This window comes from Sminthopsis crassicaudata, chromosome 2, assembly GCF_048593235.1.
Source record: "Sminthopsis crassicaudata isolate SCR6 chromosome 2, ASM4859323v1, whole genome shotgun sequence".
In the NCBI taxonomy this organism is placed as follows: Eukaryota; Metazoa; Chordata; class Mammalia; order Dasyuromorphia; family Dasyuridae; genus Sminthopsis; species Sminthopsis crassicaudata.
Genome location: NC_133618.1, coordinates 608,249,986 through 608,267,624, shown reverse-complemented (window position 1 = coordinate 608,267,624; position 17,639 = coordinate 608,249,986). Strand labels below are relative to the sequence as shown.

General features: G+C 34.6%; 1 protein-coding gene across 4 annotated transcripts in view; it reads left to right on the top strand.

The window, feature by feature from the left end:
* Positions 1-17,639, top strand: part of SORBS1 (sorbin and SH3 domain containing 1) — a 291,490-nt gene that overhangs the window by 233,405 nt on the left and 40,446 nt on the right. For 3 of the 4 annotated variants that reach the window (XM_074295931.1, XM_074295929.1, XM_074295930.1), the window contains one exon: positions 13,328-13,377. In XM_074295931.1, coding sequence (XP_074152032.1) covers positions 13,328-13,377 — 50 coding nt within the window. Of the gene's footprint in view, positions 1-1,447; positions 1,532-7,463; positions 7,530-13,327; positions 13,378-17,639 lie in introns of all 4 variants that reach the window. The other variant, XM_074295928.1, reaches the window with a different exon arrangement.

Sequence of the window (17,639 nt, the reverse complement as noted above, 5' to 3'; positions counted from 1 at the left end):
TGTAAGAGATGAGGGTGATATATGTCATATGTAAAAAGGAGCTAGCCAGAGACATAAAGAGCTTTTTAAAAGTGCTAAATAAACCCATCAGTGTTTGCTAACCATTGTAAAAAAAGCTATTAACAAAACTAAAATTAAGAGATGTCACCTCATAACAAAATACAACAAAAGGAATAATGTAAAACTTGGGATAGAAACAGAGCCATTTCAAAGGGTGAGGAAATTCATGTGCAGAGAACCCCAAAGGAACACAATTTCTATTGAAATGTTTTACATTTTAGTAGATTGATTATTTTCCTTGTTATTCATATTTTATCAAAAATTCTCATTTCTTTTCTGTTTTTGAAATATCTGTGACTTTTTTTATATGTGAATTTAACTATATCTTGAGGCCAAAGCTTTTTCCATGGTAATGCATCTTCATTTTGTTGGTAGAAAACAGGAAAAGATGACTAGAGTTGCAGAAATTTACTCCATAGATAATTTTTCAGGAGCATCTTTGTTCCTCAGAATAAGACATTTGAATTTTACACAGAGAGATAAATTATGAAACCATACTGAGGAAAATTGTCCTCCTATAGAATTCTAGAGGATGAAAAAATCTAACCCATACTATTTTAATATTACCCAGAAGTGACTCTTCTTTCTATTGCATTGTTATCTGTCCTATCCAGCTTTTCTTTAACTTTAATTTTTTAAAAAATTAATTCTTTAGTCCTTGTTAGAATACAAAAGATATAGTCTGCTTCATCCCTAAATACCTGTTTTGAAGTGGGTTCTTTCTACTCGTGTTCTCTGTTCCTACTTGGAAGGTCATCTTTCACTTTACTGTTTATAGAACGTGGTTTCTTGCATATTCATGTGCCATTAAAGATGCAGTATGAAAAGGTGGGCTTGTATACAGTGTTACCTGTATACTTATTTCCTGTCAAATGAACAAGTTTTGCAGTCATCTCCCAGAAATTGACCAAATGTTTAAAAAAAAAAAAAAGTATTTGGTAGCTGTAGCTTAGTTCTTTACTTTATAAAAACAGTTTGGGCTTTTTCAAATTTTAAAAAGCAAAAAAAAAAAAATTATCAAAATAACAAATAACAATAAAAATCAGCTCTGGATGAGAGAGAGCCTAGTCCAGTACATTAATACAGGGCTATCTATCTATCTTGTGCATTTACTTTGTGACTGTGAATTGAATCATTTTCCTTGACTAGCCTCAACTCCCCACTTTTTTGTAAACTTTACACCTTCCTTTACATCTTCTAACCCATTCTCTCCTCCACTCTTCATTTCTAGTAGATATCAACAATAATAGAACAATGCTAGAGTTGGATATGACAGACATATATCAACGTGGAAAGTACTGCATCTCTAATGGTCCTTTTTCCTATGTAATCTTTGCATAATGGTATCCTTCTCTTTCTTCCATTCGCCTATCACCAACTCCTGTAGACTCGGGATATAAGCCCAGAAGAGATAGATTTAAAGAATGAACCTTGGTATAAATTCTTTTCGGAATTGGAGTTTGGGAGACCGGTAAGTTTAAGAGCTTCCGTGGACCTAGCCTCCTTTTAAAATGATGCTGTAGGTGCTCATTTGCCCTGAAGTCTCAGATTTACTGTCAAAGAACACAGTAAGGGTAGAGCAGCAGCATCTGACATCCAGGGAGAAATCAATCAATCATTACTGTTATATGTTAGGTCCATCCGATGTTTATTGTCATTAATATCTTTCTCCTATCTACCTAGGATCTCCTAGGAAGGAATTCCCAAGTCAATGCCACAAGATGGTCCACAATATAACCACAAGCACAATTTTAGATATTTCTTCTCCCATCCATTGGTTAACCACATCCCAGCATCCCTTACATTTTTTAAGATAGTCAGCAAAACACATTATATATGATGAAAATAATGATAAAGTTGCTGCTTTATTTTTCTTTAAAGGTTATTTGGGGTTGGATTGTGTGGGGTTTGTTTGGGTTTGGGTTTTTTTTTTTTTTTTGGTTGTTTTAAAGTTACATGAAATAATATTAGAGCAGATTGAATGAAGTACTCTATGTACAGAAAGTTTAATGGAACTCATGTAGGCTTTGTCCAAGAATGTAACATAGTTGTAGGCAAATTTAATGAGATGGCGCCCATAAATCAGAGAATGAGATTGGTAATTAGGAATTTCCACAGATTTATTTTCAGTCTGTTTAAAAAAAAAAAAAAAAAAAAAAAAAAAAGGCTTTTTATTTGTTGCACAGAAGGAATACTAAAAAGAAGTTTCCTCTCTCAGTTTTGGTCTGCATAAACCAGAAGCTGAGAATCAACCTTAAAATATATGTTCCCTTTCTTTTTACTCTTGATGGCTAAAAATTAACTTTAAAATACTTGTCAGTATTTCAGCTACAAAAGAGAATTTGTAGAGTAGGAAATTTAGTCTGAAAAAAAAATCAAGGGCTTTATCTAGGGGCATACTAGTAAATGTTTAACAACTAGCCTTGGGGGTGGAGGAGAAGGAATGTGCACAGAGCACACTTTTAAATTTAATTTGCATTATTAATATTTTTCCCATAAGCCTAGACAATCAACAAAACAATAAAGCAAGCCCTGATCTATAATATTTGTTGCATTTCAAGATATGATGTCAATCCTAAAAATTTGGAGCTAGATTCAACACACCCCTTGCATTAATGAACATCTATATGAGAATTTAATAGTCTATCATTTCAGTTATTGTGATTGGGGGTAGAATTTTTATTGTAATTGAGAGTTGATAGTTTTTTAAAATATTAAATCCTATGATCTTTGTCATTCACTAAGATTTTAAAAACTCATTTGAGTTGCCAACGCCCAAAATGGTTTGACTATTCAGACTTCTACAATTACTAGCACCAGTTTGTGAAAATCTTATAAACATCCACTACTCCCAATTCCGCTTCCAAATAGACCAAATTATACTGGAGTGACATCTCCATCTGGTGGTCAAATTGGAGAACTATATGTCTCAAATCCCCTACCATCTCCTTTCTTCATCCTCTACAGGCTTGTACATACATTATATACTCTCCTCTCTGCCTTTGTCTTTTAATCTAACAACTCAATTAATTGTAACTTGAACAATTTCTTTTTTTACTTATATTTTCTCTTTATATTCTTCCCTTTTCCTTTTGAATCTTGTCTACACACTATAAGAATAACTCTTTAGCTTATATATTTTTTTTCAGTCTATTTTCAAGACAAAAAACAAAAACAAAACTCTCTAATAAAGCTAATAAGTATAGGAATAATGCTGATAATATATCTTTAACAAGGAAAAAGAATGCCTTAGTATTTTAATTAATTACATATAATCATATGTAATATGATAACAATATGATAATATGTATAATCATATAGGAATGAGGGCTATTAAACTTGAAAGTTAGAAATCAAAATCTTTACAAAAATTTCTCCATAGCCCTTCTTTCATTATGTAAAGTTACTTTCTTAATGCAATTCTAGATAAACTATTTCTTATTCAATTTTTTTACCTTCATATTTTGATTATTAGCATTAGGTTTTTTTTCTACTATTTTAAGAGTAAACATATAGCAGCATTTTAGCTATATTTAGAATTAAACACGATTTTGCAAGCTAGCCTGAAAACTGAAATTTTAGTTTTGCCATTATTTCTTTTTGAAAATTAGGTCTAAATTCCAAAAGATATAAAAAATAAATTTTAGAATATAACTTACATGAGGCTAGGGTGTGCAGTGAATAGAGCTCTGGACTTGGATTCAAGAATATCCAACTTCAATTCCTGCCTCAGACACTTGTGTTGAACCTGAGTAAGTTACATAATCTCTTTTAACATCATTTTTCTCATTTGTAAAATGGGAATAATAGTACCAACCTTAAAGTTTATAGTGGGAATTTAGGAAATAATATTTTTAAGTACTTTGTAAACCTTTTTTAAAAAGTTTAATAATTATAATAATAGTTAACATTTAGGTAAGACAGCTAGGTGATGCAGAGAATATAGCACTATGCCTGGAACAGGTAGATTCATCTTCTTGAGTTCAAATCCAACCTCAGGCACTTACTAGCTGTATGAGTTTGGACAAGACACTTAACCTTGTTTGACCTTATCTATAAAATGACCTGGATAAAGAAATGGTAAACCTCTCCAGTGTCTTTGCCAAGAAAACCCTAAACAGAGTCACAAAGAGTCAGATATAACTGAAAACAGCTGAACATTGACAGAAACAAAAAGTTTTTTTTGATATCTTTTGTTTTTATATCATCATAATTTTCCTTAGTATCCAATATTATTTATTCCCTTTTCCCCTTCCAGAAAAACAATTCATAACAAATAATACTTTCTAAAAACAAAAAAGATCAATATATTGAAAAAGTCTGAAAATACGTACAACTCATTTTTTTTATTTTTACTATGTGGTTGTTCTTACCATTTTCATTGTTATAATAATTTTGAATATTGTTTTCTTGGCTCTGTTCATCTCATTCTGCATCAATTCATATAGATCATTCCATGCTTCTTTGTATTCTATTAAATTTTCATGTATCATACTTTGTTTAACAGTTTCCCATCAGAGAATATCTACTTTGTTTCTAATTCTTGGCTATCACAAAAAATTCTTCTATAAATATTTTGGGATGGTATCATGTACACACATGCCTTTAAAGTTTGCAAAGTACTTTACAAATATTATCTCATTTTTATTCTCATAACTATTCTAGAATCATTTTATCAAAGGTAGCTATCATTTATTGTTATTTTAGAATATATTTTTAAATTGGAGATTTTCTGTCTTTCTATCCCTAGTCTTTTTTATAAGTCTAAGAAATGCTCTCCAGAAATGCCAGTTTTCCCCCATGCTGTAAGCAGTCCTGATACAAAACATTAATTTTTTCCCATTTTTCCCATCCATATATACCCCTAAAAATGGAAGTGACCTTTAGGGAAAGTAACCTTTAGGATCCATGTGGATCTGTACCCTAATAAGGATCAGGGAAACATTTTTAAGAGGATTCATTTTTACTTTGGTATTATTTTAGGAGATACAGTGAAGTCTTGTTGTTTCGGTGAAATTCATTCCTTGCACACTTTAATCCTGGCTTTGCAACTAAATTTCTGCCACATCTATGGGCATGTCACTGAACCTTTGTTTTAGCAAAAGTAAAATGGAGGAATTGAACTAGATGATCTCTAAGCATCTTCTATTTCTAATTTTCCATGAAATCCTAATATTTCTATAATCAGGAAATATCACCCTCAAGAAAAATTATTGTAATTAATTGTCCATATTGTTAGCATTTGAGCTTCATTTATTTGATTTCGTGGTTTTGGGCTGTGCCTGGGGTTTTGTTTGGGATGAGGCTTGAGAGAGACTCCCAGTTTACAGATTCTCTCTATAGATGCAGATGAACAATTTTGTCATTTACAATAATAGATATCTACTTGGGCCATTGAGAGGTTGTAACTTGGCAAAGGTCAGAACACGACTCGAACCTAGATTTTCCTGCCACTATTGACTCTCTATCACAAATTATGGACAGATTAATCTGAAAAACAGATAATAATTGTGCAAGATAAGGGGCAGCATATATCTCCTATATTATTGAACAAAGGAGAAAAATACATACTTAGGATTGTATGTAGATTTAGAGGTAGAAGAAACCTTAGGAGGCATCAAGTCCAACCCAATTTTAGAGATAAAAAAAACACTGAGGCACCAAGTGATTCACCCAGGATTTAAGTCGGTCTTCCTGATTTCAAGTCCACTATATCATATTGCCACTTGATAAATCTTGAGGCAGAAAAATGAAACACCCAAATGCTCTTGGTGGGGTTTCTTATACAATTATCCCTTCCACATAATGACTTTTCCCCATCACCATTTCAACGTGTAGGGGGTTGCCATAGGAAATAAAATGGGAGCCAACACACTAGAGACCTTCCTCTTAACTTTTTTTTCTTTTTTAAAGAAAAACAAATTCTATGGTAAAGAGTACAACCTTTTGTCTCTTGAGCTATTATCTCTTGTTCTTATTGCATGATTGGCCCAGATCTTTCACCCAATCATACATTTATTAGGAAGTAAAGAGGGAAAGCAACAATAAATAAGATGACATGTCAGCTTAAGATAATCAAGTTTTATATAACTATACTGATTTTTTTCTATTAAAAAAATGAATAGGAGACCTGATTTTAAGACAAACACTAGTGTCAATGAAGCCAGAGGAGATGCAAACTTTAATACAGTGAGAGGAAAGTGATAGATTTAAAGTTTGCCTATAAGTGCTAATCACTTTCTGCCCAAAATTATTTCTTTAGTTGGAGAGTCAGAATCCTAACAAATGGCCAATCCTAGAAGTATGGCTCTTTAATATATGTTTTTATTGAAGGAGAAAAAAATACTCAAAAAATTGAAATCATAATTCCAAAACCTTTTTTACCCCTTTCTTAAAGAAGAGTTAGTTGGATCAAGGAAGGAAAAGATTGGAAAGGGAGTGAATAGACATTCAGGAGAAATCATGGAGTTGAGAAAGAAGTGCAAAAAAAAAAAAAAAAAAAAAAAGAAGCAGCCACTAGAAATGAGAGCTTCTAGCCAGGAGAGCAGTGCTGGTGGTCATTGGTATCTAAGAGTCAAAAGCTATACCCCAATTTAACCCCCCTCATGGCCAAGGTTTAAAGCAATCTTTGGGGGAAGCAGGGGAATTCAGGTAATATTTCTCTAACATTGTAACAGAAAATCAAATAGAAAATTGGACCAGGACTTTAAGTCACAGAAAAACAAAAAAAGAAAATAAAAAACAACTTTCACTTTTTGTTAAAAATGAATCTGTAAGTGTATTGAGGAAATGTTCCATGCTCCTAATAATCCTGCAATAAGCTATTTAGCATAAATTGTAAAAGGATTTTTAAAAAAAAAAACCTTAGCAAGAAATATATGCAACATATTTACCATCATACACGTTAAGGTATATTAAATTTCACTGCCAAGAAAGTTCCAATTACCTTACATCTCTAGCCTTTATTCATTAATGAAGTATATAATTACTATGGAAAGAAATTATTAAAAAAAAATTTGGAGGCTTTGTCAATGCCTTCTTTTTTTAAAGGAAAACCAGTAGTCAAAAAGTCTCCTTTGATTTTTTTTTTAATTTTAAATTTTACATTTAAAAATCAGTAGTATTTACTCCTGGGGATTACAGAATAAAACAGACTTCCTTGTAAGTTCTTAATTCAAAACTTTAACGTAACACAGTCCTCTCCTTAGTCTTTCCTCCTTGATAGCAGTATAATAACAGACTGCCCCATTTTGTTTTGTTTTTTTTGTTGTTTTTTTAAATCTTCCCCTTTTCTGTGTTGATATGATTCCCTTCCTGTGAACTTTTCTGTTTTAAACCAGTCTCCACGTTTTTTGTGTTGTCTTTATTCTCATTTCTTCATTTCCTCCTCTGCTTCCCATCAGCCTCCAAAAAAGATATGGGATTATACTCCTGGAGACTGCTCTATCCTTCCTAGAGAGGATAGAAAGGTAATTCTGTGCTATCTACCTATGTTGTTGTACTAACGTGTGTGTTAGCATTCATTGGTTAGTGGGAGTGTGTGGTGGTTTAGTGTTTGCTTTCATTTTTCTTTTCTGTCTTTTTTAAAAAATTCATTTGCTTGGTGATCAATCAAGTTGCCATCCAATAATGTGTCTATGAGGTGCACTAACCTTTAGAGAGATTTTTAGCAGTTGCTTCTTCTTTTAATATATAGTAATTACTCCCTTTGACACTACTCTGAAACAAAATAAAATAGCTATTTCTTAAAAGGTAGGTTCATGGACATGAGCAGTTGTATTTTCCAATAAAACAGATACATTTTGAAAAACTGGGTATTGGGATTTAAATCATTCCCTCCAAATGCAGCATCCTCTATTGTCATATACTCTATAGCCAATTCCTTGAGCAGTTTCGTGTTGTCATCCCTACATCTCTTGCTTTCTCCATCCTCCAAAGAATAATTTCATTCTTCGGACTTAGCTTTCCATTCTTTCTTCCCCTGTGTTAAACTAAAGCTAACTTTTCCATTCTTTTTTTCTTCTTCAACCTGACTTATCTAAAAAGAGATCACAGTTGCTATCAGACAGAGTTAGAGGTTCATTTAGGAAAGAATGGAAAAGCTTACTAAAGCCACCAGCGAAAGATTGTGGAAGGCATCTCCTGACCTTTCCATTCTATCAGTTCTTTTTCAAACTCTGCTCTTTTCATTGTGGAATGGCTTTTTAATGTGGTTTGAGTGAATCTTTCTGCTCTTTGCAGAGATTGCATGGCTTTCTGGCATCCTTTTAGATTTTCTTAAAAATTATCAGACAAGGAAAAGAAAGCAGGCTTAAACTTTTTCATTTTTTGTCCTTCTCTGCCTCTTAGTTGCTCATCCTAAAGCTTCCAGATGTGCTGCTACCTTTCCATGAGCCCCTTTCTCATGTCTGATTTTCTTGGATAACCTATATATGAACTTTCAAAATTCCATTATTGGGCAGCTGGTCCTCTTACAGTTTTGGGTGTCCCCTTACTCAGTCCTTACTTTTATATTAAATCAAAAATCTTTATGGAATGCCTGCCAATGTGCAAAGCAATATGGGAATTGTGATGAGTGCATTTATCTCTTTTTTAAAAAAAAGGTCTTTACATAGGAGCTGGCCCATCTTCTGCCAGCCTGTGGTATAATCATCTCAGAATATTCAGCATCTTTTTAAATTTTTTTATTTAATTTTAATTTATGATATGAAATAAACATTTTCATAACATATATAATTTTTAAAAATGAGTAATGGGGAAAGAAAAAACAAAAGATGCCACCCAGCAAATATAGGCCAAGTCCAACTTTTCAATACCCTATGTACCAATGTCATGGGAGTTTTTGTGAAAACCTGGTTCCTTTTATTTTAGCTAAAATTTCTGCAGTAAAGGGAGGGGAAAACTGTGAGAATAAAATTAGCATAGAAGTTTGGATCAAAACTACAGACTCTAAGTAAAATTAACCTACTTTTGTAGTAGCTACCATTGTCCAGAAGGAAGAAAACAAAAAAACAAAAAACCTCTTATCTCATAATGATGAAAGCTTTTCCCTTCATACAATCTCAAGTCTACCAGTTAGAGCTGAATTAGGGAAAACCAGATCCACTTTAAAAATATACCTTGAGTAGGAGGAAGAAGGAGGAAGTTGATGAGACTATTTGTCTTTTATGTTTATAGATTGTTTTCCAGGCTAAGATCAGCTGTTCTGAGGTAGTGGTACTTTTAATTTGAGCAAAATGAAGCCAGATCACTTTGGAATTTTAAAATACTTTTTACTTTAGGGAGTAAGATAAGCTTGGAGAGAGTAAGATAAGCTTGAAGTAGCTCGTGAATTCTCTAAGTGCTATATGAAACTTAGCTAATTGAAAGGTGAAATTTAAAATTCAGTAATTCATAGGATTCCCAATGGAGGTTTCTTTTAAGCCTTTTATTAGAAGCTGAGAACAAAGGTATATAAAAAAGGTGATTTTTAAAAACTGCCCCATGGCTTACTAGCAAACCATAGCAGATATTACACACAAAATGGTGTCTTTGCAAAGGAGGAATACTAACTGAGATTAGGAATATGGCAGGTCAGGTACAAAGGAGGGATAAGGATTTGCCACACTAATTAGATTCTGCTAAAAGCAGGAGAAACAAGATGTTGACCAGTTTCTAGGTGAGGTGGGGCTTTAGGGACATTTAGCCATTAGTGACCAACTATTCAAGGGGTCAAGCATCTTGATGTTCTGGGTTAGACCTCAAGGGAGTAATCACTTGTCAAAATCCATCCCAAGGTCAAGGAATCAGAAGTCTGGGCACGTTTTAGCCAAGGGCAAAAAATTATCAAGTAATGAGGTCAGGAACTGACAATTAAGTCAATATTCAGAGAATCAGAAGAGGTGGATAAGGTGCTAACCATCTAGACAAGAGGAGGAAGATGTGCTCTATGAGCTCCTATGCTTCTGCTCAGGAAGGAACTGAGGTCTAGATGTGGACAACGTAAAACCCATAGATTTTAGCAGGTAAATGATAAAACTGGCTGAGAGAGAATTATTGTGGCTACAGGTGAGTCTAATTAGAGGAAAAGGTTAATGAGCTGGCACTGTAAGAGAGTCCTGATTGATGTGTTCTTCCTTCTCCGTAAAAATTTGAGAAGCTCCTTTAGTAAGAGGTTTTTTAGATACTTAAAAAGGGAAGAAGGCAGATCTAGAATCAATATGATGATTGTTATCAGCCAATAAGCAAGTAAATTTTGTGTTTTCTAAAAGCTTCTTAAGGGCAGAGACTAAATTAACTTTTCTGTCCCCATCTCTCAGGCCACATAGTTTTTATTCAGTTGTTTCCATCATGTCCAACTCTTCATGGCTCCATTTGATGTTTTCTTGGCAAAAATACTTGGTTTTGCCATTTTCTTCTTCACCTCATTCTACATATAAGAAAACTGAAATAAGAGTTAAGTGACTTGTTCAGGACCATGCAGCTGGGAAATTTTTGAGAGCAGATTTGAACTCAGAAACATAAACTTTCCTGACTCCAGGACCAGCATTCTATCCACCGTGTCATGTAGCTGCTCCTGGCACACAGTTAATTCTTAATAAATACTTGTTAACTATCTAACTCCAAGGCTTTAAATTAGGTATTTTGGGAAATAGCAAGTAGAAGAAGCCTTGGATTTGGTATAAAAGCTTCACTGAAGCCTAGATTTAGAGATGGAAGAAACTTCAGAGGTAACCACTTTAATTCCCTCATTATGTGGTTGAAGAACTCAGAGTTAGGAAGTAGCTTGCCCCAAATCACCTAGGGAGAACAGTAACTGGAGCCCAGGTCCTCTGTAGACTCATCATATTTTCTTTCCACTGCCCCAGACGCCTCTAGAATTACATGACCTGGATTTGATGAGCAGCTCTGCTATCTCCTGGCTCTGGATTTGAGATAAAAAGCTTTAACCTTTCAGAACCTTGGTTTTCTAAACAATTAATTTCTAAAGTCCTGCCTCCCTCTAAATCTTGGAATTCTATAAATAATGAGGTGGGTCCTGAAGCAAGAAATCTACAGTCTATTAGGACTGTAGATAGAGAGAGATGGAAAGGTAACAGGGGCAGTTTTTGGTCCATGTTTAATGAGGCATTTAGGGCTTAGAGTTCCTGGAAGAAAAGTACCACTCTGATGTAGAATAGCCAGGGTGGGCTTCATGAAGGAAGTAACACTTGAGATGTGTCTTGAATGATGGAATAGGATTTTAGCAGGTAGAAGGAGGACATTCCAGGATGGATCATGGTATAAGTCCAGATAGATACAGTGATAGAAAGGTACAAGCTGTGTTTCTGGGCAGTCTATTTGGATTTCAACTAGAGATGCCTTTTGATGTAATTAGTAGCACTCCTGCTTTAGGCTCAATTTAGTTATTTAAGAAAAGGGGAGAAGAGAAACTTGGCTAAAAATCTGTACTTTCCTAATAGGAAGGAAGAAAAATATTGTCTTCTTTATAAACATGATTCCTTTCATATTCCCCATTTGTCTTGGCTACTAAAGGTCAGTATTAGAGATTGTATAAATGAGTAATGGGAATTAAGGATGGAAAAGTAAGTCTAGATTGCAGAGAAATTTGACAAAAGTCAGACTAAAGTTAATACTTTGTCCTGTCGGTGACAGGGAGCCATTGATGATTTCTGAGAAAGAGAATGTTATTGTCAAAGCAATCTTTTAGACATTTCTGGCAAAGATGAGTAGGGTGATTTGAAGGGGAAATGGACTACAGGCCATGGAAACAATTAGAAGCTACTTTAATAGCCATAATGCAGTGAAAAAGAAAGAATGGATATAATAGATGTTCCATAGGAAGAATCATCTGGATTAATGATTATTTGAATATGGGGGACTAAAATATGTCAGAATACTGATACAAAATAGGAAACCTACAGAAAAAAATCTGTTGGGACCAGGTGAAAAATGAAAATGTCAGTTTAAGCCTGGTAAGGTTAAGTTGACATAAGCAGGATATCCACATGGATGTATCTAGCAGGCAGATGAAAATGAGGGACATATAAAGATAAAGGAAAAGACTGAAGATAAATTTTGGGAGTCGGCCACAGAGAAGTAGTGACTATGTCCTTGTAAGACACTATAGGAGAGGACAGCAGCTAATTATGACACATAGTAAGGGAAGGAGAAATAATCTGATTATTTGCAGAGAAATTTCAGTGAGAATCTTTACTTCTCCCTCTTTCCCTGTATCTTTTCTCTTTCACTATCTCCCTTTATTCCTCCTTCCCCAATCTCCTCCATTTCCTACAAATGTCTTACTTTCAGCCTCTCCCTTACTAGTCCTTCTTTCTCTCTTGTCCTAGCTGCCTCTCCTTCTCCCTCTCTTTACCTTATATGTCTTTACTTTTTCATTATCCATAATATGGAATTGAAGGATTATAAAATTACTGACTTCATACTTTTATTTTTTTCTTTAAATAGATGAATTATGCTTTTATATAGGATGTCCCAAAAGTCTAATATTTTTGAGACACCTTATATATTTCTCTCAAATTGAATCCTCCACCCCCAAATCCCAAATAAGTAATGTAGTTGCTTTTTATTTAGCTATGGCTCATAGTGGTTTCTCTTCTTTATTTTTGTTTTTTGCTTATGAGATTGTAATGCTATATCTCCCCCTGCCAAAGAGTTTCCTACCTCTATTAAAAGTGTTTGTAATTATAAAAATTATAATTATAAAACCATGTTTCTCCCTATTTCTACATTAACAAATCTAGTAGAAGCAAATGACTGCTTAAGGACAGGATAGTGTAACTCATTGTTTCACCTCTGCTGAACTTCAAAGAAGCATTAGATCATTCTAGCTCTGGCCAAGGAATTGGGGCTCTTCCATCTGTACAAAAGTATCCTGATAAAGATGGCCCTGGGTCCCACTTTGTAGCATTCTCTAATTGACCTTGTTAAATATCCCAGCACATCAGTCTGTCTTTGCCATGGAGAAAAAGGGGAATGGGCAGGGGAGAGAGCTCCCATTATATCTCCTCACTCAACAAGTAGCATGTTATTGCTTTGGGCTTGATGCAGTTATTCAAGAATAGGGAAAAAGAGCAACTTGGCTAAAAATCTGCCCTTCCCTGACAGGAAGGAAAGAAAATATTGCCCTCTTTGCAAACACAATCCCTTTCATACTCTCCATTCATCTTGGCTCCTAAAGGTCATTTTTTAAAATTGTTAACAGAAAAAAAATGACTTGGCTGCTGTTTTTTCCTTTGTGTTGACCTTTCTTTTTGTACATTTACAGAGTACAAGAGTCAGCCCCACTCCAGAAACAACTGCTGAGCGTTCTGCCTAGTAAGTTAAAGATCCACTGCATGTTTTTGTTTCATGAATGTAAAAAGTAGGGAAAAGTATGAGTTCATCCCAGTAACTTTATTCATTCATTGGCTAGGATTCTTGCTCATAATTGGCTAAACCAATCCCAATATCATATGCTTTATCATCTATTATAGTTTAATGTTCTATGGTGGTAGAACCTTTCGGTCCTGGAACGGAGTATTGGACTTGGAGTGGAGTGAAGAAGGTCTAGGTTCTGCCTCTGTTTCTTACTATGTGACCATGGACAAGTCATTTAAACTTTCTAAGTCTTAAACACATGCTTAAGATTTATCTGCATTTACTAGTTGATCTACTATCTGAGTTAGTTGCTATCTGATTGGTGAAGGGAACTCTAATGCTGATAAAATTGAAGATCCATGATATATTACACTATGGTATTACCCTATGGCAAGCTTGCCTTTAGCCTCTCTAGTAGTGATAATAATAATTATATGTGTGTATATACACATATATACATATATACATACTCAAACACACACATATATATGTAAAATACATTGTATACATGCACAAATATGACAGCTACATTTTCTACATGATGAGGATACTTAAAAGTTGTTACTTTAATATCCTTTTATCTACTTTAATCTTTTAAATGCTACTTGATAGCATAGGTTAGTGAAAAGAGTCCAGGATCATATCTAATTCCAAGACAAGTAATTCCCTATATCTAGACCTTGTAAAATGATAAAATGAAAGGGCTGGACTGGATAATTTTTAAGGGACCTAGCTCTGTGATTCTCAAAAGCATCTTTAAGCTTTGCCTCATGCATATGAACTTGAGGAAGTCTCTTTTCATATCTCTGAAACTCTTGTGAGCTTGCAATAACATGGTCCCCAAAGTTCTTCCTAATTGTAACATTCTAAGGTTCCATGCGTTTCTTGTCTGCTCCTTTAAAATTTAGAATCATAAAGCCAGAACTTCCCTAACTGAGGACTGGCAGGTCCTAGAGCAGCCTGAGATAAGTATCATGGAATTGGTGAGACTGTCAGAGAGTTGTTGTGAGGAGAGACTCAGAGAGAAAGACTAATGAAATTGAATATCAATTTCCTAATGTTAACTTCCTTACCTTGTCCTAGCTGTCTCTCCTTCTCCCTCTCTTTACCTTATATGTCTTTACTTCTTCATTATCCATAATATGGAATTGAAGGATTATAAAATTATTATGACTTCATATTTTTGTTTTTTCTTTAAATTGATGGATTATGTTTTTATATAGAATGTCCCAAAAATCTAATATTTTTGAGACACCTTGTATATTTCTCTCAAATTGAATCCCCCACCCCCAAATCCCAAATAAGTAATGTAGGAACCAAGAAGTGCATAATCCTACTTTCATAGATAGGACACAGGATTTAGAATGGCCCTTTAGCAGTTCTTTAATAGTCTCCTCAAGGGTTTCCTTGTCTCCAGTCTCCTACTCCTTCAATCTATCTCACCCCAAATTCCCCAAATAGAAATTGTCTCTTTGTTCAGAACCTGTGTATTGTTCTTCATGGTCAGTATGTCCTAAATTGTTCAAACTGGCAGCAAAGTGATTTCCCCACTAAATCATGATATACAACTCCTAAGGTACCATCCTTCAGTCAGTCAATAAACATTTGTGTGCCTTAGCCCTGAGAGAAAAAGCAAAAGCAGACCTTATCCTGCAGGAATTTGCATCCTAAATGAGTGCAGATAAGATATAGCTAGAAGATAATCTCAAAAGAGAAGACCATGATATATTCTCTACACAAAGTTAACATTTGAGCTGAGCTCAGAGGCATTGGGCAATTCTCTGTTCTATCCCATCTATTGTTCATGGTGATTATTCCAAACCAAAGAGTGCTGGATTTGTAGTCACATGGCCCCCGGTTCCATCATGACTTGTGAGCTAGAGCAAGTCAACTTCCTGGTGCTCACTTCCTTAACCTATAAAATAAAAGACTTGGATGAGATAACTTCTATGTTGCCTCCAATGCTACATGTGGGAATTTGTGATGTTGGCAACATCTCGCTTGGCCTCCTACTTCACAGGGAAGATTGAGGCCATCTGATAGGCGTTCCCCCTTTTTGCAGTCTGCACACCCACTCTTTCCTCCTTCAATGATCACAGAAGAGGAGTTTTTCCTACTAATCCCTCTACCTTGAGGCTTTTAACATGGGGTTCTAAGAACTTTTTCTAAAAAATATTTTGATAATATTTATTTAATATAATTGTCACCATCTTGAGTTCTTAGGAGGCAGAAATCTTGCTCAAGAGTAGATTTATTCATCTTCATCACTAGATGGCACTCAGGACCCTGTTTTGATCTATTCTTCACTTTTTTGGTTTTTTGTTTAAAAAATCAATTTTTGTTTGTTTTAAAGCTTATCCCCCACTTTCTGACTCTACTTGGGGTTTTGTTGGTGAAGATATTGGAATCCTTTTCATTTCCTTCTGCAGCTCATTTTACAGATGAGGAACCTGAGGCAGAGTTAAGTAATTTGCCTGGGGTTTCAAGGCGGTAAATGTCCAAGATCAGATTTTAACTTAAGGAGATGTGTCTTTCTGACTCCTGGCCCAGTATTCTATCCATTGAATAACCTAATTGAACTCCCTAGTTCTTTTTTTTTTTTATAATCTAGGTATCCTATAAAGCTCAGATGCTAATGGGAACAATGATTTTATAAGCCCTTTTCTAGCAAGATTACAAAAGAGAAAGAAACTCAGATTATGGACCTAGAAACTGAGATACCTGAATTCTAGTTCTGTTTCTGATGCTATCTGAGCTTCCCAGGGCCTCAGTTATATCATCTATAAAATGAGGAAACTAACTTATACTCCTCAGGGCATAGATCAGGACTAAATAACTCAGGGCAGTTCTTTCAGCTCTTAAGACTTACTTCACAAAATGGTAGACTAGGGCGAAATCAGTTGATGTAATTGTTTTGTCATCTGCTAGATAAGCATAAGGGCAGCTGTGTGGTAAAGTGGATAATGTTCCAGGCCTGGAGACATGCCTATCTTCCTGAATTCAAATCTGGCCTCCAATACTTCCTGGGCAAGTCATTTAACTCAGTTTGTGGAGTCAAAAAGAGTCAGACACAACTGAAAAAGGGCTCAACAACAGATAAAAATAGGCAATTGTTATTTGACTAACTGAATAGGAATAAATAGGAAAGAACACTTTATTACACTTCTTTCTTGCATTCCCTACCCATTTTTTCCTCTTTTCCACTGGTCACAATGGAAAAGACTGGCTCTTCCTTGAAGAGGAATATTCTTAAATGGGGCTAACATGGATTCTAACCTTAGAACAAGGAGCTCCTGAGTCTTTCCACTGATAATATACAGACTCTGTGATCACAAATGAAATAAGATTTATAAAGTATTTTATTTAGTGCTGACACCTAATAGGTACTTGATACATTTTGTCTCTTTACCTCTTCCCCCATGACCATGTCTTTTAACAGACTTTTTGAGGCATTAAGCCATTTTTTTTTCCTAAGACTATATGTGATCTTGGAAATATTGCTGTTTTGAATGCACAAGCTTGCCTTACAACATTTAAATTCTTTGTTGAATTGAACTAGAATTCAGAGTTTCAGTATTCAGTCAAAATCACTGCTTCCTAGCCACCAACTTTCATTTTATGAAGCTAAGATGGATTTTGCTTTTTTCCTTCACATTTGGTTTCTATTAAAACTTAATACTCTAATATCAAAGATTGATGAACAATACATAGTTCAGGCATTGAATGAGGGGAGGGAGAAATTCAGTATCTAAGACAGAAAACTTGCCTTCATAGAACTTATAGTCTAATACAAGATTCTTTTGGGGCAGCCAAGAGGAGTGGTAGATAGATAGAACACCAGGTCTGGAATCAGGAGGATCTGAGATCAAATTTGACCTCAGACTGGCTGTATGGCTGGGGGCAAGTCACTTAACCCCATTTGCTTTAGTTTCCTCATCTGAAAAATGTGCCAGAGAAGAAAATGGCAAACCATTCCAATATCTCTGCTAAGAAAACCCCAAAATGGAGTCACAAAGAGGTGGACACAGCCGAACAATTGCCATAATAGAGGTACTTAAGCAAGAATCCATAATTGTTTTTTAAAATGTTTTGATAAGTATCAAAGTATAATTGGTTTTCCTTATGTTTATATATATTTTATTTTAAACATTAAAAACTTCATTCTGAGAAGGGGTCCATGTATTTTATCAATAACTAAAGTATTTCTTGAAACAAAAAAA